Source organism: Brachyistius frenatus, unplaced genomic scaffold (assembly GCF_029030835.1).
Source record: "Brachyistius frenatus isolate BFR_SWC_R1_liver_20210118 unplaced genomic scaffold, ASM2903083v1 Contig_296, whole genome shotgun sequence".
Classification (NCBI taxonomy): Eukaryota; Metazoa; Chordata; class Actinopteri; family Embiotocidae; genus Brachyistius; species Brachyistius frenatus.
In genome coordinates, this window is record NW_027210895.1 from 237,550 (window position 1) to 260,716 (window position 23,167).

At 44.1% G+C, this 23,167-nt stretch overlaps 1 protein-coding gene across 2 annotated transcripts in view; it reads right to left on the reverse strand.

Annotated features, from left to right (window-relative positions):
• piezo1 (piezo type mechanosensitive ion channel component 1 (Er blood group)) overlaps positions 1-23,167 on the reverse strand; it is a 71,700-nt gene that overhangs the window by 6,184 nt on the left and 42,349 nt on the right. The window contains exons 15-51 of one of the 2 annotated variants that reach the window (XM_069722593.1): positions 22,931-23,079; positions 22,648-22,806; positions 22,414-22,517; positions 21,838-22,004; positions 21,145-21,321; positions 20,113-20,238; positions 19,531-19,731; positions 19,156-19,360; positions 18,854-18,958; positions 17,741-17,897; positions 16,497-16,740; positions 15,681-15,777; positions 15,180-15,345; positions 14,082-14,171; positions 13,654-13,736; positions 13,168-13,236; positions 12,260-12,360; positions 12,010-12,154; positions 11,215-11,286; positions 9,744-9,916; positions 9,490-9,593; positions 9,156-9,341; positions 8,800-9,058; positions 8,387-8,575; positions 6,863-7,045; positions 6,493-6,715; positions 5,502-5,634; positions 5,241-5,388; positions 4,856-5,008; positions 4,560-4,621; positions 3,607-3,765; positions 3,242-3,389; positions 2,425-2,613; positions 2,209-2,301; positions 1,245-1,417; positions 749-871; positions 568-647 (exon numbers count right to left, since the gene is read on the reverse strand). In XM_069722593.1, the coding sequence (XP_069578694.1) occupies positions 568-647; positions 749-871; positions 1,245-1,417; positions 2,209-2,301; positions 2,425-2,613; positions 3,242-3,389; positions 3,607-3,765; positions 4,560-4,621; positions 4,856-5,008; positions 5,241-5,388; positions 5,502-5,634; positions 6,493-6,715; positions 6,863-7,045; positions 8,387-8,575; positions 8,800-9,058; positions 9,156-9,341; positions 9,490-9,593; positions 9,744-9,916; positions 11,215-11,286; positions 12,010-12,154; positions 12,260-12,360; positions 13,168-13,236; positions 13,654-13,736; positions 14,082-14,171; positions 15,180-15,345; positions 15,681-15,777; positions 16,497-16,740; positions 17,741-17,897; positions 18,854-18,958; positions 19,156-19,360; positions 19,531-19,731; positions 20,113-20,238; positions 21,145-21,321; positions 21,838-22,004; positions 22,414-22,517; positions 22,648-22,806; positions 22,931-23,079 (5,395 nt within the window). Of the gene's footprint in view, positions 1-567; positions 648-748; positions 872-1,244; positions 1,418-2,208; positions 2,302-2,424; positions 2,614-3,241; positions 3,390-3,606; positions 3,766-4,559; positions 4,622-4,855; positions 5,009-5,240; positions 5,389-5,501; positions 5,635-6,492; positions 6,716-6,856; positions 7,046-8,386; positions 8,576-8,799; positions 9,059-9,155; positions 9,342-9,489; positions 9,594-9,743; positions 9,917-11,214; positions 11,287-12,009; positions 12,155-12,259; positions 12,361-13,167; positions 13,237-13,653; positions 13,737-14,081; positions 14,172-15,179; positions 15,346-15,680; positions 15,778-16,496; positions 16,741-17,740; positions 17,898-18,853; positions 18,959-19,155; positions 19,361-19,530; positions 19,732-20,112; positions 20,239-21,144; positions 21,322-21,837; positions 22,005-22,413; positions 22,518-22,647; positions 22,807-22,930; positions 23,080-23,167 lie in introns of both variants that reach the window. The other variant, XM_069722592.1, reaches the window with a different exon arrangement.

The following is a 23,167-nucleotide window of genomic DNA, read 5'->3' on the forward strand; positions in this document are numbered from 1 at the left end:
TGCTGTTATAGGCCGAGGCTGCTGGAGGACCTCGTTACATGCTGAGCTTCTTTTCTTTCCTCCTACTCTTTAACTGACTCATACCTCACCATCTTCTTCTCTCCCATAGTTTCTTCTTATTATCTGTTGTCTCCATTCAGTTCCTTCACTCGTGTAGTTTCTGTTCTTTCTTTTCCAGATGTCCTGTCATTGAGCTGCATGTCTCTGATCTGCGCTTGTTGTCTCCACCAACAGTTCATGTCTTGTATCTCTATGCTGTCCTTTTCTCTCTCTGCTCTCCTCTCACCCCAACCGGTTGAGGCAGATGGCCGCCCACCTCTGAGCCCGGTTCTGTCGGATGTTCTGAAATGTTCTGAAATGTTTTGAAATGTTCTGAAGTTACAATGGAGACAAGACAGTTTCTCTGAATCGTCCTCTGATGTTTGAACTGTTACACTGCTTTACTGTAGCTGCCTTCTTTTGGGGTTTCAGTTGCTCCTTATTCAGTCTCATCCGTTCTGTTTATGTACTGAAAAAAAATATCTCTTCTACTGCAGACATGTTAACAGCACCACAGTGAACTCTGACCTTTATACAGCTGACCGACTGGTTTGGCCTCGGCTCCGTTGGGGGCTCGGATGTAGTTGGGGAACATGTGAGGAACCAGCCTGAGAAAGAGACCCGAGACCGTCCGTTAGATACTTTATATACGAGATGAAACACGAAACGCTGTCATTCACTGAAACGTCCTCCAGCGCAGAAAACCTACACGGGTTCAGTCCGATTCCCGACCAGCAGCGAAGCCAGTTCTGCTCTGACCGGGTTCCCCGGCTCCAGGTCGATGGAGTGTTTGTCAAAGGTGTGTTCCACCGTCCCGCCTTTCCGCAGGTCCCTGAGCACAGACACACACATTCACACAATCAGCCTTTAGAGAGTAAAACAATCAAAGACACCGTACGTACAGTAAACCCAGTGACATCAGGGACACAGCAGAAAGTCAGCAGAATGAAAAGTTATCCTTAAAATGTATCGTGTATTATCTCAGTCTTTTATTCACTGTGTATTTATGTGTACAGTAGTTTGTCTTTATTTAAAAACACTACAACAGTGTATAGTTAAAAAGGTGTATAATCCATACTTTTAGGACACGTCACTCATCTAATAACTCTGCAGGCTCAGCACCTGCTCACTCTGACCTAACAGTGTGGTGATAATGAGGAATAATGCACAACAGTCCATCATCAGTAAAGACAGCCATGTTTCACCTCTGGAAGGTCCAAGCCAGACGGAGCGTTAAGTCAACTTGACTCTCCAGCAGTTCTTTGATGACTTCCTGTCTGCTGGGGGGGCTGATCCTCCAGACTGAACCGGAGCTACCTTCGATCATGGCTGTCACGATGTCCTCATAACTGTAGAGGGTGATGAACTGCATGGCCACCTGGACACAAACACAACTCTGTGTGAACACTAAATACACCCACACACACACACACACACACACACACACACACAGGCAGCCGATGACCCACACACATCCACAGGAATCTGTTTTATTAGATCTCTGTGTTTACATGCAGTCGCCTGCTTTAACTCGTCAATGGAGTTAGTGTGATTATTGTTAATATAGGCATACAAATAAAGCTTAAACATGTATAACTCGCATCCACAACTTAATATATATATATATTACAGTCTACAAAATCCTGACTGTTTGCTGTCCTGACTCCTAAATGGTAGAATGAGCTCCACCGACATCAGGACAGCAGAAACTCTGAACATCTTCCACCACAAACTAAAAACACACCTCTTCAGACTTCACCTTGAACAGTAGAACTTTAGTATCTTAACATGGAACTTACTGATAGAACTTTGTAGTTTGGCTTTCTGGAAGAAATTGTATTTTCTTGATTCCTGTTGTTCTGGTTTTGTACCCTCATGGTTGAAATGAACTTATTGTAAGTCGCTTTGGATAAAAGCGTCAGATAAATGAAATGTAATGTAATGTAAACATGCCACAGCGAAGGGGCTGAATATTATTATGAGAGACTTCAGTTTTTGATTTGAATAAACAAATATTTTAAAAAATGTGTTTTCACTTTTTTATGGGTTATTTAGTGATGACCAAAGTTGATCCATTCAGAATAAATTCTTAGCTTTTCACCTTCGAAGAATAACAAATGCAGATAGTGGCAGAACATTTGAAGAAGTCAAAGTGAAATGGAAACGCACAGCATTGACTCCAAACGTTTTGGTGAGCTGGTCGTATTCAGCCTCTGTGAAGGGCTTGATGGACTGCTGCTGCACACTCATGGTGAAGAGGGGCTGAACACACAGAAAAATACAGTTTTACATCGACAGTGAAAAATAAAATGATTTATTAATTCCTGATTGAAGTCAGTATTTACTTAATTTGTTATTCTTAATCAATAACTTGTTGTTGATTACCTCATATCCTCCCAGCTTGACAGTCACTGTGACATCAATGGGGTGGTTGACCACACCCACCACTGATCTGACCAATGAAATGAAGAGAAGCGGGAACCAGATGATGCAGATCAGGAAGAAGATGATGAGTCCACCCATGCCATATTTCACTATCTTCTTCTTCTTCTGTCCTTTAGGCTGCGGGTATTTCTGAGGAAACAAAATCTATTTTTAGAAATAATAAACTCCATTTAGTCACCTTACAGTCTCAGATCAGCAGTTGATGGCCGTGAACTGTGAACGGTGACCAAAGCTGAAATGAGTTGTCTGTAGGCTGGGCTCATCCTCAGCATTAAGGGAAAGAGACTGGTCCCTGCAGTTGAAAAGATCCAGCTGATTGTGTTTCAGTCGTCTGACTAGGTTCCCTCCTGTATGTCTCCTTTTAGAAGATTAGAACCATAACAAACTTCTATACACCTCATCTGACCTGGGAACACTTTGGGATTAATCAGGAGGAGCTGGAAGACTTGGACAGGAATGTTTGGACCACGTTATTGGTAACCTACTAAACCACCATGGATAAACACTAGAAAATGGATGGATGATGGATGGAAGGATGATGGATGATGGGTGGATGGATGGTTGGATGAATGATGGATGGAAGGATGATGGATGGATGGAGGTTGAGTGTGTTTAAAAAAAAATAAAAGCTTGTTTTTGGACTTCCCACTGGTGCAGCTGATTCAGAAGAATAACTGTTCTCCCTTTCAACAGAGATTCTTTCCCTCTACGTGTCACAGACGTGGTGATGTGGTGAGTTCCTGTGTTCAGTCGGTACCTTCTCGGTCTCCCGGCTGCATTTAATGATGAAGATGTTGGCATAAATGTCCTCCACACACATCCAGTTGGACAAAGACAGAGTGGTATCCGTCCACACCCAGTCCATCACGGCCCGCAGCTCCACCAGGAACGGCACCAGACGAAACCTACACACACACACACACGCACGCACGCACGCACGCACGCACACACACACACACACACACACACACACACAATGGGTCATCTCATCTCTTTTATTATAGATACACACACTTTATTGTGGATTTCATCCCTAAAAGAGGACAAAACCAAAAATTCAAACTGAAGTACATCTTTAATTTTTTTTAAATTTGAGACTGCACACTTTCTTTGTGTTCATACCCTTGGAAGAGAAACAGGTTGAGGTGGTTGTATTTTTTGGTGAGGAAGTTGCCGAGGATACGAGTGGGGTAGCCACAGCGGATCTGATAGGCCGACAGGCCGAAGTAAATACACTTGACAAAGTACCACAGCTGAGCCACGAAGTTCTGGTTGAACTTCCTAAACAAACAAAGGAGAAAAAAAAGTAGGATTGAAGCTCATTAGATCGACACAGCAGTATTTTAAATTCATATACGGGGATAAAACAATAAAAATATCCCGGGGGAAATGTTGACCTTTCGCTGACAAGTCAACATTTATAAAAGTGTTACCACTTGAAACATAAATCTGACATCCTGTAATCATCGCCATACCTTAAATAAATAAACAGATCAGTCACATGTTAAGAGTCAATCTACATCAGATCCATCGGACCAGAATCAGGCTTCATGATCAGAAGCTCCTTATTGATGGACAGGTGAACCTTGAAGTATGTGATGTCATCATGCTGAGATTTAAAGAGCTCTGAGACCTTCAGAAAAAAGGTTTTGGACGCCTGATGATGCCGAATAATAAAGAAAATCATCTCCAAGCGGTGCAGATTTCAAACGACTTTTGCCTTTTAAAATAATGAGTTCTGACAGATGATCAAAGACAGAGTTGTTTGTCCTCAGTAACAGGACACATGCTTTGTGTTTTCAAGAGAAGAAGCTCAGAGCAGCTGAGCTGCAACACGGGATCCTGAGGTCAAAGGTCACAGTTACTGACATTTTATAACACAAATGATTTAAAAAGCTAATTTTCTTTGTGTTGTTGTTCACGAACACCTTTATTGTATCAAAGAGGATCAAAGTCTGCCGTCCAAACATTTAAAAAAAAAAAAAAAAAAACATATCAATGGATGTACTTTCAATGGCATCAAAATAATGTAACCATAAATAATACAATAAAATCATAATTTAATGTGACATCACCTTTCAGTGACAGCAGGCAGGATGAAGAACATCCACAGGTGGATCCCGAACACGAGGATCACCTGCAGGGAAAATGAAAAATGATCAAATACTTCATATTATGAAAGCACACACGTCACTCACAAACACTGCAGGCCAAGTGTTCACGTGTAACATCAGCTGTTCATCAAGTTAACATGATCTTACAGGCAGTAAATCAGTGCTGAGTGATACAGTCCTCCACCTCCTCCTCCATTTAAAGGTCAAACATGGAACCAGACACATGGATGCTAATCATTTAAATATGAGAAGTGAACCTGGAAGATGAGTTTTCCCAGGACCGCCTTGCGCAGGTATAAAGCTCTGTCGATGATCATGGTGCTGAACTGGATGAGCAGCATGACGAGGAAGGCCTCGGGTACCTGGTCCTCCGACAGGGAGGAGGCGATATCAGCGGCTGCGCTGTGTTTCTGAGGGAGCGCAGACAAAAGTCAGGAGGCGTGTCTTCTGGAGTCTACACGCACTTTATCACTAATAAACAACGAAAATACAAAACTGTCATTAATCCTGGTGCGTCAGGATTCATACACGATCTCAGTTTGGTTTTAATTCTGAAATAACATTTAAAATTAGTTTCTGTTTTCATGAATGTGTATTCAAAACATATTCACAAAACGACGACTTCCTTCCAAACCCTCTCACCCCGAAAGCCCAAAAGCCGAAGACGACGATGATGAAGTCAATGACATCAGTGAGGAACATGAGAGCGTAGACGTCGGTGGCAGCTCGATACTCAGCGTGGAGAATATCTCCGAAGAAATCTCGAGCCGGCCGGTAAACACTCTGAACACTGCAGAGGGAAAATACAGACATTTATATCATTCACTGAACTTTTTATTTAGTCATTAATGTGAAAAACACTGAGACACTTTCTTGGAGAATGACATCATATGTTGTGCTCACCCGGAGACGAAGACCTGTTTCATCTTGTGACCCACAGCCAGCAGTCTCTGACTAGCTGCCTCTCTCCTCCGGCCCTTCTGCTTCTTCTTCACTGCTTCTTTACTGGGATCTGCAGCCTCAGCGGTGGGCTCCACTGGGAGAGTCAGAACCAGAACCAGAACCGAACCACAGAAAACAAGAAAGCAAAGACAGTTAGAAAGATGTTCTCTTTGTTACGTGCAGCGTCTTTGTTCCTCTGGTCCACATCAGTACAGAGAAAACAATTCACCGCAGGATTCAAAGCGAAGCTTCACAAACCAACAAATGAAGTCGGATGTAAAGTTTCCCGCAGCGGGACTGAACAGGACTGTTCATCTGACGACATGATGGCGGTTTTGTGTTCCCAGTCTGACCTCAACAAAGACACTAAAACGATGGAGCCACAAAACATGTATCATCTCGTTGAGATGGACACTTCAACGTTTTCGTAAAGAAGTTTCCCAGCTCTAATATCACTCCTGACATTCACTTCTATTCATTCGTGGTCAATGACGTGATGGTAGAGGACACAAACAGCTCTCTTCATGTCATGTTTCCAGTTAACTGCTTCATGCAAAATGTCTCCAGATGAAACTAGATATGTGCTTAAAAATGGTGAAGAGCATCGTAGACATGAGAAAGGCACGAAGAAGAGTACAAAGGAACCCGACTGTTCTCGTGAAGAATGAAAAACAGACATTTTATGTTGCATGTATTATTAGAAAAAGTTCTCGCGTATAATTTGAAGGATTTGAAGGCTGTCGGGATGTTGATAAAGCATTACAGAGAAGATCACTATATGTGGACCGTATCTAACCCGGAGGGCGGTGAGGATGACGGTACGGTACCAGATCCATGACTGTGTTTATACCTTATTGGACTGCAGCCAGTGTTAACATGACTAAATGGGCTAAATTACAAAACTTCCTGACTGCAGGATGAATAAAGTCTCATCTCATATCAGGACACACACCTGAGGAGCGCTGCTCTTTGGGTTGTTTGGTTTTTTTGCGGAATCGGATGCTGCTGCTCTTCTTCGGGACTTCCTCTCCGTCTCCCTCCGTCTGATCCCCGGGATCCAACAGGCTCTTCATTTCCTGTCCGTCCTTGGACCCGGTGGGTTCTGGTTCAGCTGCAGGGGGGTGCAGGGGACCCGCGGCCGAGCTGGTACTCGGCTCGTCGCTGTCCATATCGTCCTGCAGTGATACATGATGCGTTGAAATAAGTGGGACAGAAGTTTCGTACCTTTAGAACAAGTCTGCTGATATCAGAAGATGTCTCAGCTTTGTTCTGGTCAGAGACTGACGGCAGTATTTAACTGTGGTTATTGGACCAACCTTTACCAGGCTGTTCAGTTCTGGTATTCCCAGGTTTTCCAGGGTGGATGTTGAGCTCACTCTGTCCTCCTCCCCCTCCAACTCCGGTCTGTCCTCTGTCCTCTGTCCATCTTCATCCCCGTCTCTAGTTCTTTCTGATGAGGAGCTCTGTTCCTCCAGGGGGCCCTCATGGTCCCACAGACCGTACCGCTGTGTACACACACACACACACACACACACACACACACACACACACACACACACACACACACACACACACACACACACACACACACACACACACACACACACACACACACACACACACACACACACACGGGACTGTGTGAGAGTGAAGTTATTTTGGCTACAGTGGAGGACTGACACTGATTGTCCTTGAACGTCTTCTGAGAGGAGAGTTTCGGCACTGAATTGTTTCGGGCCAAAATACATTTGTGATCTGCTGCAACCTTCTGAACCATCCCGACCCCTCAGGTCGTCTGGGACGAGTCTCCTTTCTGTCCCCAGAGTCACAACTAAACATGGAGAAGCAGCGTTCAGCTTCTATGTTCCACATATCTGGAACAAACTCCCAGAAAGCTGCAGGTCTGCTGAGACTCTCAGCTGCTTCAAATCAGGATTGAAGACTTTTCTGTTTGCTGCCTTCAATTGAACCAGATTCAAGGATGTTGATCAATTTCCTGCATTTCTGCATTTTATTAGTGTATTTTATTTCTTAAACTGCTCTGCAACTTTTATTCTATTTTTAGCTTGTTTAATGTTTTAATGACTGTTTTTAAAGTTTCGATCAATGCTCTTAATTGTTTTTAAATTTGCTTTTCTTTTGCCTTATGTTTTGATGCTTTTAATGGTTTTATGTGAAGCACTTTGAATTGGCTTGTTGTTGAAATGTGCTCTACAAATCACCTTTGTGTGGCATGTTGTTGTTTGTTTGTTTGTTCTTATGAATCATCTGTGGAGGCTGTTAGAGATGAGGACATGCTGAGATACAGACGGTCAAAGTGGTGTGATATGATGTGCTGGATAAAGACAGTATCTGCTGCTGATGTGGTGTAATTACTTTAAATAAGCTGTATCACAACTCATCAGTTCATAATATCATTTTGTTTATGTGTGAACTCCTTCGTACTGTTGGAAGAGCTCCAGACGACCTCACAAAGCTGACAGAACGACGAGTCTGCAAAACTGTCATCAAGTCAAAAGGTCTCAAATTTAAAAGCTCATTTTTCTTTGATTACTCCATCAGTGCCATTTAGTTTTGTGTGAATGTATAGGAAATAGTAAAAATAAAGAACATGCCCTGAATGACTCTGACCTGAATGACCTGAATGAATGAATGGTGTGTCCAAACTCTTGATGGGTACTTCAGAGTTCCCATGTGACACTGAGTCTTTGGGAAAAACAAAGTTCTCGGCTAGACATCAAGTTTCACCAACCAAAGGGTCTCCTGAAATAAAAGTCTCCTGACTGTACCTGCAGTCATTCTGTCACCTGCGTCGTAACGGCTGATATATTTATACATTAACTGACCATGAGCAGCGATCTGTGGAAGAACAGCACCAGCAGCTGAAGGAGATCATATCTGATGTAGTTGTCTGTCTTCTCCAGGCCGAGGATACGAGGAGGGAAGAACGGCTTGTCTTCATTCAGCATCATCTCATAAGCACTGTTCCAGGGAAAGAAGCCGAACTGGAAGATGTACTTCACCACCACCATCACCTGGACGGAGACGGAGAGACAGAGAGACAGAGACACAGAGACACAGACACAGTCATTTCAATAATATTGAGAGATGTTGGTAGATCAACAAAATGAGACATGCTTGTGTTTTGAACTCTTGTTCTGTTTTGCTCCTGATGCTTCGCTGTTTGTTTTAGTGAATGCACTGAAATATGTCCGTCGTCTGTTGGTGATGGTGTGTGAAGTGTGTGAAGTGTTCATACCTCTGTGTAGACTATAGCGGTCATCCAGAACTTCTTGGTCGGTCTGGGAACAGCCAGCATGGCCCACAGGAACACCAGTATGGGCAGGACCAGGGAGATGACGGAGGCGCTGACCACGTTGTTCAACACCAGGATGAAGTAGCAGACGAGCTCGGAGTTGGCCGACAGCAGGTTGTACAAAGCGAACAGCAGCTTCAGCAGACGGCTCTGGTTGTTGAAGAACTCTCGGCTCTGTTCCAGCTCCTCGATGAAGAACTGCCTGCAGAGACACGAGGGAAACACAAATATCACTGCATTCATCACCAAGCATTTAATAACTGAAGCTACAGATCTGTTTTTATTTCATTTCATCGTACCTGTCTCCCAGCAGCTCGCTGGCGGTTCTGGAGTGCCGGTGTTTTTGTTGTTTGGACGGTTCAGGCAGTAACTCCATGGCGCTGGATGGAGGTTCTGGTTCTGGACTCAGAAGGTTCCCGGTGCTGTTGAGCCTCGGCCTGGGTGTAGACCAGCCTGTCACACCCCTGCTGTCCACCTCCAGGCAGCTGACACACACAAACACATGAAAAGTGAGGACCAAATGTGGATTATTGCACAGAAATATCATATAATAATTATGTTATAATAAGTATACCGGCACACACACCGGCACACACACGACACACACACACGACACACACACACGACACTGACCTGTATCTGGTGGAGCTTTCTGCATCGGCCTCATCCAGACATGTCTCCAGTGTGGACCGTTCACTGTCGTCAGACAGCTGCTCGTCTGTGGAGGCTGTCTGGTGCTGCAAATCACACACACAAGTTAAAGTGTGTGTGTGTGTGTGTGTGTGTGTGTGTGTGTGTGTGTGTGTGTGTGTGTGTGTGTGTGTGTGTGTGTGTGTGTGTGTGCGTGTGTGCTCAGAACCAGAACACACTCGGTGCTGTGTGTCTACCTGCTGAATCTTGTGGATGATGAAGTAGCGTTCATTGCACAGAACGGTCGATGTCTCTCGGTACTGCTTGGTCAGCAGATTGAGCCACTGAGTCAACCCGTCCACCATGGCCAGAACTATGGCCCACAAGAAGCGCAGGATGTCCAGGATCCTCTGAACCATCTCCCCGTGACCTGCAGCACACGGAGACAGAGGCGTGGTGGCACAGTGAAGGAAACAAATAATAACTGGTGGAGACTGATGCTGCTGTTACAGTTAGAAGTTCAGTCCCTGCAACGGTCTGAGTTTCACTTTGAAAATCTGTGCGTGCATTTTCTCCTATAATGTATGTAGATAGTAAAAGTTTAAGCAGTTGTTAGTACACAATATTACATCTGCAGAAATCCTCCAATCAGGCAGCAGTGTGCGTTTCCACCCTGCTCACACCTGACATCAGCAGGACAATCCGATCACCAGCGGACAGTTCAGGACAATGAGTCCTTTATTCTTATCTATTTTTAACTTATACATTGCAGAAATAATGTTAGATTAAATGTGTTTAGTTCGGAGGGCGTGTTTCCAACATTCCAGAGATAATGGTGAATAAAATGTAAACAGAATGTCTTCTCATGGAGAAACATCAGGGTTTCAGGATGTACTGCGGATGATGTAAGTGCAACTCTGTGCAGAGTGCTGAAGACCAAGATTGTGTTGACATCAGGGAATAATGGAGGAAAGTTCAGGAATGATGAAACAAGGAATAAAGCTTCAAACCCAGCAGGGGTCCGTCTGGGTTTATGTGTGATAACAGCTCCCAGTCTGCTGTTTTGTTTTTGATAAACAGTAATTCTGATATTATATTGAACTCTGCCTCAGTGCGCTTTTGTCTTCACTTTGATTGTTTGGTCACGAATTCGACCAACTTTTAATGATAGATATGTTTTGGAGAAGCTGAAGGTTTTAAACATGATGTCAGTGTATCCTCAATGCATCATGGGAATTCCTACCTGTGCTCAGAGCTGTCCACCTGGGCTCATTCGAACTCCTAAAATCTGTGACTATCAGCAAATGTTTACATAATGACACTTTGGTGAAATTTGTGTTCCCGGTGTAAAAATATGGGATTGTGCTTCCCACCAAAATAATGTAATAATAATAATAATAATCGTCATCGTCATCATCATCATAAAAATAATGATAATAATAATAATGCAAATGCATAAAAAACAAATACAAAAATGTTATAATATCATTACAATTGAAAAGCTGTTTGAAAATGTATCCGTTTTATTCAGAGACTCATTTTCTGTCAGTTATGTTTTAATATAATACAGAAGAATAAACACACACACACACACACACACACACACACACACACACACACACACACACACACACACACACACACACACACACACACACACACACACACACACAGTGGAGTGGAAGCAGCAGCCTGCTGATGGAGGAGGTGAATATGATGTGAACCTACCAGACTGGTGTTCCTCTGGATCCTCCTCCTCATCCTGAACGATCGCCTCCTCAAAAACATTGTCTGTACAACCTGCACACAAACACACACACACTATGTCAACACTTTCATTAGTGTGTGTGTGTGTGTGTGTGTGTGTGTGTGTGTGTGTGTGTGTGTGTGTGTGTGTGTGTGTGTGTGTGTGTGTGTGTGTGTGTGATCTGCTCTACGTGTACACGTCAGACTGGATGAAACTACGATACAAATAAACCTGAAACTGTTTCCTGTCACTTTCCTCTTCCTGATTGGTCAGTGGTATTTGGTTGCTTTGACAACGGCCTGCACCTGTTTTATTTCACAGGTTATAACAACCTTATGTGACGTTACTTTAGTCACACACTGTGACAAGCTCATCAGCTCCATGTTAAGCCTGCAGAGACTGTAAAACAGAGTTTCACACCTCAACAGGAGCCGAACAACCACCGAAATCTGTCTGTTCACATCTGGCCTCTATTTATAAATAAACATTTTCATATCAACTCTGGGCTTTTTCTACATGTGTGAGTAATTAAAGAGTTTGATATTACAGTGACTCATCCAGCTTAATGTCTATAAAAACAGGACACACTGCACGGCAGCACTGAGGTCTTATTCACCTCCTGAGGGAAATATCAGGCTCCAACTGTTTAATGATGAACAGTCGATCTGCAGCACTGGACATTAAAACGATGAGCAGCAGGGTGAAATGTAACACACACATGTTCCTCCTTCGTGTTCTGACCTCCTGCTAATGAAACGGATGTAAGAAAGTGGAACCTTTGACAGTGAAGTCCTCCTGCTGCGAGTCCGTCCCCTCCTGTCTGTTTGTCTCCGTCCTCTCCGTCCTCTTCATCTGTCTCTGGCGTCTCTGACGTTCTCTCAGGGCTGTTTTCACGCTGCTCACCCAGGCCTGGTACGCCAGCTGCAGAGAAAACACACGACAAGTTTCACCATGAAACTCTCTGATGTAATGCAGGTCGTGATATGAATCATTCCCTGAACGCAAAGTGTGAGTCGGCTGTCTGACCTGACAGGCAGTCAGTTTCTGAGGCTTCTGCTCTTCAGACTGCTGCTCCTCCTCATCCTCACTGTCGGATTCAAACAGGTAGTACTCTCCTGAGTGCAGCACTGGGAGCAGGACAAACATGTTACAACCATGTGACACCATGTTATGATGTCAGAATGTCATGATGGGCAGAAAAAGTACAGAATGATCTGGATTTGTGTACATTTGTAAAATACACTATTATAACTGCTACTATTTGACAAATATTTATATTTTTCTTGTCCATATCTCTCTCTCTCTCTCTCTCTCTCTCTCTCTCTCTCTCTCTCTCTCTCTCTCTCTCTATCTATCCCATATCTTGTCCATAAGGCTGCGATGAACTGCTCATCTCTCAGTTCAATTCGAGTGTTGTGCAGTTCTACAATTATTTTAATTCAATATTATGATTTATTGTGCCACTTCTGTCTTTATTTAATGCCAGGAGAAGGTTTAATCCTGCACTTCTGGAGACAATGTATTTCTTGATTTCCAAAAACATCGCCTGAATGCATAAAACAGACAGAATTATTTGTGTTTTTGTGTAGAAGCTGTGAGATGCAGCAGGACAACGACTCTAAAGATCGATGGAAATCTACTACTGACTGACGTGAACGGAGAAACTTCAAAGTTTAGAGTCGGTCAGAGGTCAGAGGGTTGACGGAGACATCCTCAGACTGTGGCTGTCGTTAAACACGTCTGTAGCAGTTCTTTGTCCAACTGCAGCGGGAATGTTAAAAATGAGTGTTTTCAATAAATAAATAAAGGAAATGTTATAATTTATTGTGTTTACAGGAGCTAAAAGATTCTGTTGATGAAGATTCGATGAGACTTTTATTTTGTTTTTTTACTGTCGATGGAACTTATCGGATGTTTTTTTTCACCTGTCCTACCTGTAGCGTGGTCCAACCACGGCTGGTGCCACTTCTTCTTCCTGGACCTCTTCTTGTCCGTTTGGATCTCTAGAAGGAAACGAGAAGAGAAACCTGCTGTCATGTTGCTGATCTCACCGCGCAGATAAAGACGTGGTGAAGAGGAGACTTCATTGGGTCATTAAAGTGGAACTGGTTCTGTATTTTCTTCATACAAACGTAGCAGGAATAAAGGTACCAATGTTATTTTGGATATTTCATTATTCTGCGAATTAATTACAGCTGTAAAATGTACTGAGGACAGACCAGCAGACTGACATCACTATTTAAACAGGAATCAGGGGACCAACAACGAAGGCAAACATTGAAATCTAACTTGGTGAATGATGCTGAGTTCAGGGTTTCCTAAGATCACACTGATTAAACCCTGGAGGAGCTTCGTCTGCAGTGAAACCAGTTTACATGTATGTTTCCTGTGTGGAACACGTGTTGACCACCGAGTCGTACCTGCAGTCGGCCTTCTGCTGGAGCGTTCGCTGGGTTTGTGTCCGTCTCTGTGCTTCTGCTGCTTGGAGCGAATTCTCTGCATCCTGAGAGAAGATTCAAAAAAATGATTTGAATCTGGTTTCAATTTATAACGGTTTATGATTAAATATTATAATCAGTTTATAATATCTGCTACGGGCAAATTAAAAAAGGTTAGAATAGAATTGTAATCCAGCAGGTAACCCTCAGGCCCTGATCACTTCTTTATTTAACCGTAAGTATTACATGAAATACTGTTTAATGCAGATTTAATTCATATATCATGTAACACAGTTGGTGATGAATCTGATGAATGTGTTTCCTTTTGAAGATCCTCAACCTGTCTCGTGTTTTTTATGTTCTTTAAAATACTCTGAACAAAAACCGACTTCTGAACCAGAGAAACTTACGATCTCTTGAGCTGAGACAGAGACTTCCTCTCAGTCTGTTGGTGGAACTTGATGTTCTTCACGATGCTCGCTCGGAAGAGCTCAAAGCCTCTGGAGGAAAGAAGCAGCGGTCAGGACGTTCATCAGCAGGTAAATGACATCAGAGAGGTCACAGAGAGGTCACAGGGAGGTCACAGGGAGGTCACAGCAGGTAAATGACATCAGGAAGGTCAATCCTCACAGGAGCTTCATCTCAACAAACACAGAAGGCGTCTCAGGTGTCTGTAGAGTTGGACTGACTCTGTTCTGGTTCTGACATGTCATCATGTTCAGGTGAGAGCAGACATTAAAACAGGAAGGGGCTGACTCTCCATCTCTGTCACGATGATGTGTGTTTATCTTCTGTCACCCCCCCCCCCCCCCCCCCCCCCCCCCCCCCCCCCCCCCCCCCCCCCCCCCCCCCCCCCCCCCCCCCCCCCCCCCCCCCCCCCCCCCCCCCCCCCCCCCCCCCCCCCCCCCCCCCCCCCCCCCCCCCCCCCCCCCCCCCCCCCCCCCCCCCCCCCCCCCCCCCCCCCCCCCCCCCCCCCCCCCCCCCCCCCCCCCCCCCCCCCCCCCCCCCCCCCCCCCCCCCCCCCCCCCCCCCCCCCCCCCCCCCAGAACCTCGGTCACTTGAACCTGGTGTCACCTGAAACTGGTGGGTGGAGTTTACACCTGGTGGGTGGAGTTTACACCAGGTGGTGGCAGCTCATATATGTATATCTGATACTCTGTGGACGCAGTTCTTCAGGTGAATGTGTCCCTCACTGCTGTCTGACCCTGAACATGGTGCTGAAGATTAAAAACGTCTCCTTCCATCATGCCTCTTACATGTTTCGTCCCCAAAGTTCAGGAACAAACTTGAAGACAATATTATTCTAAACTCACATCACATTCTACATTTTTGGGCTTGTGACCTGAGATTTTGTCCTCACAGTATTAAAACAAAATGATCATATGTAACAGAGATAAATCTTTATCTTTGTTCCTTCCATCTGGTGACTGGATGATTAAAACCACCCGAACCATCAGAACCATGACATCAGCAGTCAGTCGGTCGGTCGTCTCTATGCTGACTCGTACCTCGAGGCCTGTTTAGCAGAAGCCTGCAGCTCGGCCGTCACATGCAGGAAGTAGAAACTGAGGAAGACCCTCCTCTGCAGCAGCAGGCAGAGGAAGCAGATCCCGTCCCAGATGATGCCGGCCTCTTCCACCGGGAGGCTGCAGGTCTTATCGCTCACCGAGTTCGCTGTCGGGAACAAACAGAACCAACGAATCCGTCAGAGGTCAGGAGTGACTGTCTGTCACACAGCAGGCCAATAGACGAGTAATTAAAGAGACATGACTCGGCACTTGAACACCTCCATGATGAAATACGATCAATATTTAAAGTTTCACCATCGACTTTGTGCAGAAAAGAGAGATTCTATTTTACAACTTACTTTACAACTTTTAAAACCAAATAATTTGTCCTTCATGAACCAAACATCCTGAGACATATCAGTATCAAACACAATAGAATAAACAAATCATATCTGATTAAATACATGAAGAAGTATGTACGGAGATTATTAAGGCACTTACGATCATAGTATCCTTTGACTGTGCAGACCAAGCTGAAGAGCTGAATGACCCAACAGAAACCATTCTGCATCTGAAACACAAACACACACGCAAGGATCTGAAACACACACACACACACACACACACACACACACACACACACACACACACACACACACACACACACACACACACACACACACACACACACACACACACACACAGAAACACAGGTCAGAGGTCAGTGTCTTTACCTTCACACACGTATTTCCCTTTTATATTGCACAGCGAAGGTATTCTACTATCTGATGGAGTGTTTCCCTTGATATGACATGACATCCCATAATGCACTGGGGTTTCTCAGTCCCTCTGTAAAAGTTCTCTCATCTTTGTGCAAAGAGGAAGTCTTTGGTATGAACTTTTCTCACAGTCTGACGGGACTCTTCATGGATAAGACTCTCCGTAAATAATAACACAACCTCACATTTTAAAAGTCAACAAACACTCGTGCTGAGTTCCAGATGTTGTATTCATGTTCCAGATGTTGTATTTGTGTTCCAGATGTTGTACTAGTGTACTAACACTCATCAGTGTGTTCACACTGTCAGTGCAGAAACATCAGTTCACTACAAGTTCCAGGATGAAGCACTCAAAGCGGTCCAAAAAAGAAATGTGAAACTATGAACACTTTCCACCCTAAACGGTCGCCATCTTGGCTCCATAGAGGAAGGGGGCAGGGCCACTTTTCAAATGAAAAGCTTCTGAGGAAGCTGCAGCTGTTCCTGAACCCAAAGTGTGTTTATTAACACGTTCCATAAATGAAGTGCTGCTACTCACAGATAAGAGATTTTTGGATACGATGACGGCCACGTTGTAGATGATGAGGCAGTCCCACAGCGTGAGGCGGGTCCTGGACGATTTGACCAGTAGCCGCGTTCCAAACAGCAGAAAGAAGAAGCAGGCGAGCAGGTAGCCCAGTCCAAACACAGAGATCCTGGTGGCCCCCGTGATGAAGACCACCGACAGCACAAACCAGAAGAAGTGACGGAACACCAGAACTTTAGCCATGTCGAGGTAACTCCTGAGGAGGACAACGAACACTTGTTTCATGTCAGAACATTTTAAATCAGAGCAACAGGGAGGCTGTTTGAGAAGAGAGCAGGACAGGGAGACAAAATGCAGTTAAAGTTTCATCTTTGTTTTCAGATCTGAGCAGAACAGAATAAGCTGCTGTTGAAGTATGAGGTGTCATCATACCAAAATATAAAGAGCTCCCTGAGACCGTCAGAAAAAAGGTCGGTGAGTCTGATGGGATTAAAAAAGGTTTCCAAATGATCTGAAATAAATCCTTCCGCTCTGTTTGCCCACCGTGGAGACCATCATCTACAGTGGTTGGACTATTAACGACCGATCCCGTAAATAGAGTAAAAAAGAAAAAAAATACTGTTAAAAAAAGAGTCTCCAAGAAGACAAAACTAAATCTGCTGTTGGTGTCAAAGTGCACGAGTCTCCAACTTTTTTTATTTTTTTTTTTATCTCAGAGCTCCTCGTGTTTATAACATTTTTTCACATAGCTGAGCTCCACCCAAACCAGCGGAATCAGCATCTTTTATGTTAATAAGAACAAAATGGGGTATTTTCTGTATCTACAGTTACACAGATGTCCCCTAAATACCTACTGTGGTGCACACAGCATGGTGGGGTCAAACTAGTTCGAAAAGTGTCCAATAAATCGTTCTAATATTAGATTTAATAAAATCCAGTGTTTCCCTTCAATTGGGACCCTGAAACCAACACGTCTAAACCTGTATATGTCTGGACCCTGTGTGAAACTGGAGAGCTTTTATTTTGAAAAGTCGCAGCAGCAGTTGATGAAGTATTTACCTGCAGTAATGAAGTATTTAGCTGCAGTATTGAAGTATTTTCCTGCAGTAATGAAGTATTTACCTGCAGTATCTAATGAAGTATTTACCTGTAGTAATGAAGTATTTACCTGCAGTATCTAATTAAGTATTTACCTGTAATAATGAAGTATTTACCTATAGTATTGAAGTATTTCTCTGCAGTAATGAAGTATTTACCTGCTGTTGATGAAGTTGGGTGCCGGGTTGAACAGTCGTCCTTCCATCGGTTCTGGTTCGTCCGTGTTCTCTCCTGCGAGAACCATCCAGTCCTCCGTGTGCTCACACTCGAACACCTTCCACTGCTGGGACGCACACATCAGCAGCACAAAGTCCGCTGTGGACACACAGCAACACAACACACTGTTATCCTCATCATCATGGTTATCATCATCATCATCATCGTCGTCGTCATCATTGTCACATGCTTGGAACACCCACTCTGGTTCCGAGACAGGATTGTGGGTGGAGCTTATGGGACGCTGGAACAAATAAAGATGAAGAAAAGTGCAGATTTGAACTTCTACTTCTACACTTCTGTCCTTTGCTGTTGAACTTGTGTCATTTAAATCCATCACAGATTCTTCACATGAAAGTTTTTCCACAATGAGGGGAAGCTGCTCTCTGAGCCGCTGCAGCACTTCAACCATCAGACAGAACATATGAACAGAACCGCTTCTAATGAGTGCAAACAGTACTTCTATTATAGAGACAGCTCAGTGTTTGTCTCGGCTGCTGGATTCATGGATTAAAGTGGTGGATGGGCACTACGCTGAAGTTACTATGACAACAGTAAACACAGTAAGAGTCGACTTTAAACAACAAACATCTACAAAAATGTGAAACGTGCCGATCAGAGAGGAGAACTGCTTCAGATGTGAGATAAAACTCTGATCTTTGAGATGAGATTAGAATTTACAGTATCATAATAATAACAATAATAAACTGTATTTGTAAGGCACCTTCGCAGCTCAAAGTACTTTACAGCAAGAAAATGACATGCAGTGTTTCACATATAAAGGACAATTTTAAAATATAGACAAGAAATAAAATGTAAAAAAGAACAGATGAAATGCATAAACTTAAACACAAATTGAGTTAAAATACGAAATCAAGCAATATTCATTATAAAGGTGCGGTAGTTCAAAGTGCAGGAGAGCTTCGGGAGGGGCAAGTTAAAAGCTAAAGTAAAGAGATGATGATGTTTTAATCTCTTTTTTGAAACACCAAACTGCGAGGTGAGGAGGTTTCAGTGGGACTAATGGATGAACACACAGACACACTCAGACTGACCGATGAGGTTTTTGGAGTTGGGTAGAGTGTAGAAGTCGGGCAGGTAGATCCACTTAATGAGAGCTGAGTTCATCAACACTCGAGTTTTCCAGCGCCACGGGTAGTCTGCAGCACAACGTACACACAAACACTCAGAAACACTCAGAAACACTCAGAGACACTCAGGGAGAGAAGAGGATGCACTGATTAAAGAAGTTCATACAAGTCTGCCGTTACTAATGTGGACTATCGTTTCCTTTAAGCAGACTGTGATCTAAGATTCGTTGTCAAGGAGATGATCTCCTCTGGTATTTACTGCTCACCGATGCAGAGAGCGGGCGGCATCCCAACACACAGAAGGTACTGGTAGATCATGAAGATGGACAGGAACAGACAGTATCTGGGCCAGATCTGAGCAATAGCTGCACGTCGCCGCCTCACTAGGATGGCGACCAACCAACAGCCGTGGATTATCACCAGGAAGTTCATCCGCTGGCCGATCACGTTCACCGTCATCAGGAAGCAAATCTTTAAAAAAAAATAAAAAAAAATAAAGAAAGTCTGAAAGTCTAGATGACGTCACATCAGTGAAGCATCTCCTTTTTGTAAAACATCTAAAATACTGCAGCAGAAAACTCTTCCTGCAAAAATTCTCTTGTTGTTTGGTAGAAAAGGTCAAAGGTCATAAATGAAGCTACCTCCAACCCAAACTTGTAGAAGGCGTAGTTGAGCATGTACTTGAAGCAGGGGACGAGGCCCTGGTCCAACGTGTCCCTGGTGGCGGCTGGGAAGAGAGTGGGGATGGGGGGAGGGGACCGCTGCAGCTGGCGGTAGTGGTGAGCCTGGTGACGGTAGACGGTGGCCTCGAACACCAGCAGCATCAGAACTATTAGATGGTTCTGAAACACAAAGCACATCAACAGAGGACCTCATGGACGCCGTCAGGTGGAGGCGAAGACTTTCAGTCAATGACGGGAGTCAAACGCAGTTACAAGATGCTTATAAGCGTCGACAGTTTTTACATCTTTGTCACGTGTGCTGCCAGGTTTGCGATCATCATCTGTCCTTTAATTTTTAAAGGCGAAGCTGCTCACTGTCAATATTAATTTGAGTATTTTTCTCCTGTTTTATAAATCCATGGATAAGTATAAAAAACTATTCTTCGCAGTATTTTTTTTAAAAGCAGCTTTACTTTCAGTGCCTGACATATTTACATTTGTGTTTATGTTTTACATCCACCCGGCTTCATCATCTGCAGCTTTTAGTAAACATGAACACACCTGGCTGTATCCCAGTGCTGTAGCATCTTTCCTGATGCCGAACCATTTGGCTGGATCCACTGGTCCGTGATACAGAGTGGAGTTCATCATCTCCTTTGGTGACAGGGTGGTTTCATTCAGCAGAGGCTGCGAAGGAAAGAGGAAGTCAAAGATTTCATTAAAATTTAAAACTGTGAGCACTAAACCCAATTTTCAGACTACATTCACAAAAACTCTGACACTTCTTGCAAAAACCAAACATTTGCCCTCAAAACAGTTTTTATCTGCACTCAAAACCAAAATATGTCATCGCATCATGCTCCGAACCAGAAAAATGAAAACACTAATGAGCAGTCGTGACGCACGGCATCAAAAAAATAGAAAACACAGCTGTATGTACAGTAGGGCTGAAACATCTGTATGTACAGCAGCACTGAAACATCTGTATGTACAGTAGCACTGAAACATCTGTATGATGCAGCTGAGGTTTAATTGAGTTCAACTTTTGCTCCTTGCGGTCACCAGTATGCTTCACAAGTGCATCACAGTGAAAATGTGTTTTAATGAGTGAGTGTGTAAAGTTTTGCAAAAAGAGTCTCTGAGATCTGACAAATGTGTCGGTGAAAACAATTTATGGTTTTGCCAAAAGAGTTTGTGATTTGATAAATGGGTTCAGGCTGTAAGACAATCTACTGCAGCACGTTAATACGGAGTCAGGTCACTCTGTGTGTGTGTGTGTGTGTGTGTGTGTGTGTGTGTGTGTGTGTGTGTGTGTGTGTGTGTGTGTGTGTGTGTGTGTGTGTGTGTGTGTGTGTGTGTGTGTGTGTGTGTGTGTGTGTGTGTGTGTGTGTGTGTGTGTGGGAGTCGGCTCTCTACAACAAAACAACACTGGCTGTCATGGAACCACAATGAAGTGAGAAGAGACCACGAAATGCTGCAAGTAAACGCATCACAAGTTCGAAAATGAAAAAAATGAATAAATGTAGCATATATATGTATAGTGTGTGTGTGTGTGTGTGTGTGTGTGTGTGTGTGTGTGTGTGTGTGTCTTACAGCGGTACAGTTCCTGGAGTAATCCTCAGGGTTGACCACACTCAGCTGGTAGAGCATCTTGCACACGATGATGACACACACCCAGACGGTGGACAGACAGGAGGCCATCGGCCTGAAGCGGCCGTAGGGCATCGCCAGAGACCACAACACCACCAGGACCAGGTTCATCACAGACGGCTGCACACACACACACACACACACACACACACACACACACACACACACACACACACACACACACACACACACACACACACACACACACACACACACACACACACACACACACACACACACACACACACACACACACAGGTCAGAAAACACACAAACAAATACAAATAAATAAATAAAAGTGTGATATGATATAAATAAAGCTCTGGTATGTGCTCCTCCTTCCTCTCAGGCTGACACCAGTACAGGCTGTACGTACAATGGATGTAATGTCGGACACAGAAGCATTCATTCCCCCAAAAAGCTGCACATCCAGCACCAGAACAGTTCTTCAGGCCTTCGGGCCGGCAGCAGCTGTATGTTACAGCACTTAGAGAACAGAGGCTGGCTCATGAACACAGGAAATGTTGAAGGACAATGGACAGAGGACAGTCTGCATGTCTCCGTGCTTCATTCCTTCTTAATGATGCTACAGTATGTATAATACGCTACAATAAAGTCCATCCCGTCTGCCTTTACCTCTCCAAGTGCGACCCACACAGAGCAGAAGGCCACCATCTTGAGGATGTGAAGCTCCAGGAGCTGCCAGACAAACACCTGCACTGTGGTGAGGATGTCAGAGAACCTTCTGGACAGAACCAGTAACCGGTCCATCACCAGACCCCATTTACTGGGAACCAGCTCCACTGAACGGGGGAGGAGAGGATGGAGGAAGAGGAAGAGGAGCAGACAGGAGGAACACACAAACAGAAATCAGATGAGATCAGAAACTTTTTACAGTCTAGAAAACAAGCTGAAGACCAACATAGTTAAATAAACAGAAAATACTGTTGCAGAAAAAACATTCATGTCAGCTTTACGTCTGACTCAGACTTAGATGCCTGTTTATAGAGTTAAATATTTTAAACCACCTGAACAAACATGAAAAATAAAACAGGATTATTTTCATACTTTAGAGAAGACAACGGTCCAGAAATCTCTCAGCAGCTCATTTGAAATAATTCACAAGAAAACAACATAATTAATAATGTGTTTACCAATAAGCAACAATGTCATTTTAAATGTGGCTTTAATTTAAACAGCTGTTTGCGTTACCTTCGTCTTCAGACTCTTCATCGTTGGTCACCAGGTCTTCCTCCTCAGAGTTCAAACCCACATTATCAGAACCGCGCTGCCCGGTCCGCTCACTGTTCTTCTTTCTACAGAGAGACGATCAAACAGACTTTTATTTCATAAGCAGAACTATTCATTCTGTCGGTAATTAAACGTGACAGGAAACTCCGGAAAACAAAAAGAGAGGCTTGAATGTACATGTTAATCATCCCGTACCTGTGTATGGGTGTAACATACTCCAGGTCCGTGATCCTCATGAAGGGCTTATGGAAATAGTGCAGCTGGAGAATACAGGCCAGCAGGAAGAAGCCAGGGATCAGGATGCTGGTGAAGAGTTCAGACAGAGCGAACGTCTCCAGACCGATCGCTGCCAGCCTGATGACAACAGGAGGGAACCGCCATTATTACAGCTTCATTAAACACCTTCAACACAGCCTGTAGAGGCATCAGCAGGACCGATAACAGCTCATAGAAACAGGCCTCAGACAGCCGCACGTACTGGTCTTCTGTGAAGCCGGTGAAGTTCCTCCAGTATCCAGGGAAGTCCTCGAACTGGTAGGTGTAGATGGAGATCAGGACCAGCATGGTGTAGGCCACAACCAGCCACCAGAAGAGCTTCAACAGGCGGCGCCACAGAGAGTAGTACACCTGAGGAACAAGCAGCAAGGTACTCAGTACGAGACATTACTGGAATAAAGATTTTAAATACTGATGCAGAACTAGAACAGAGTGAAGA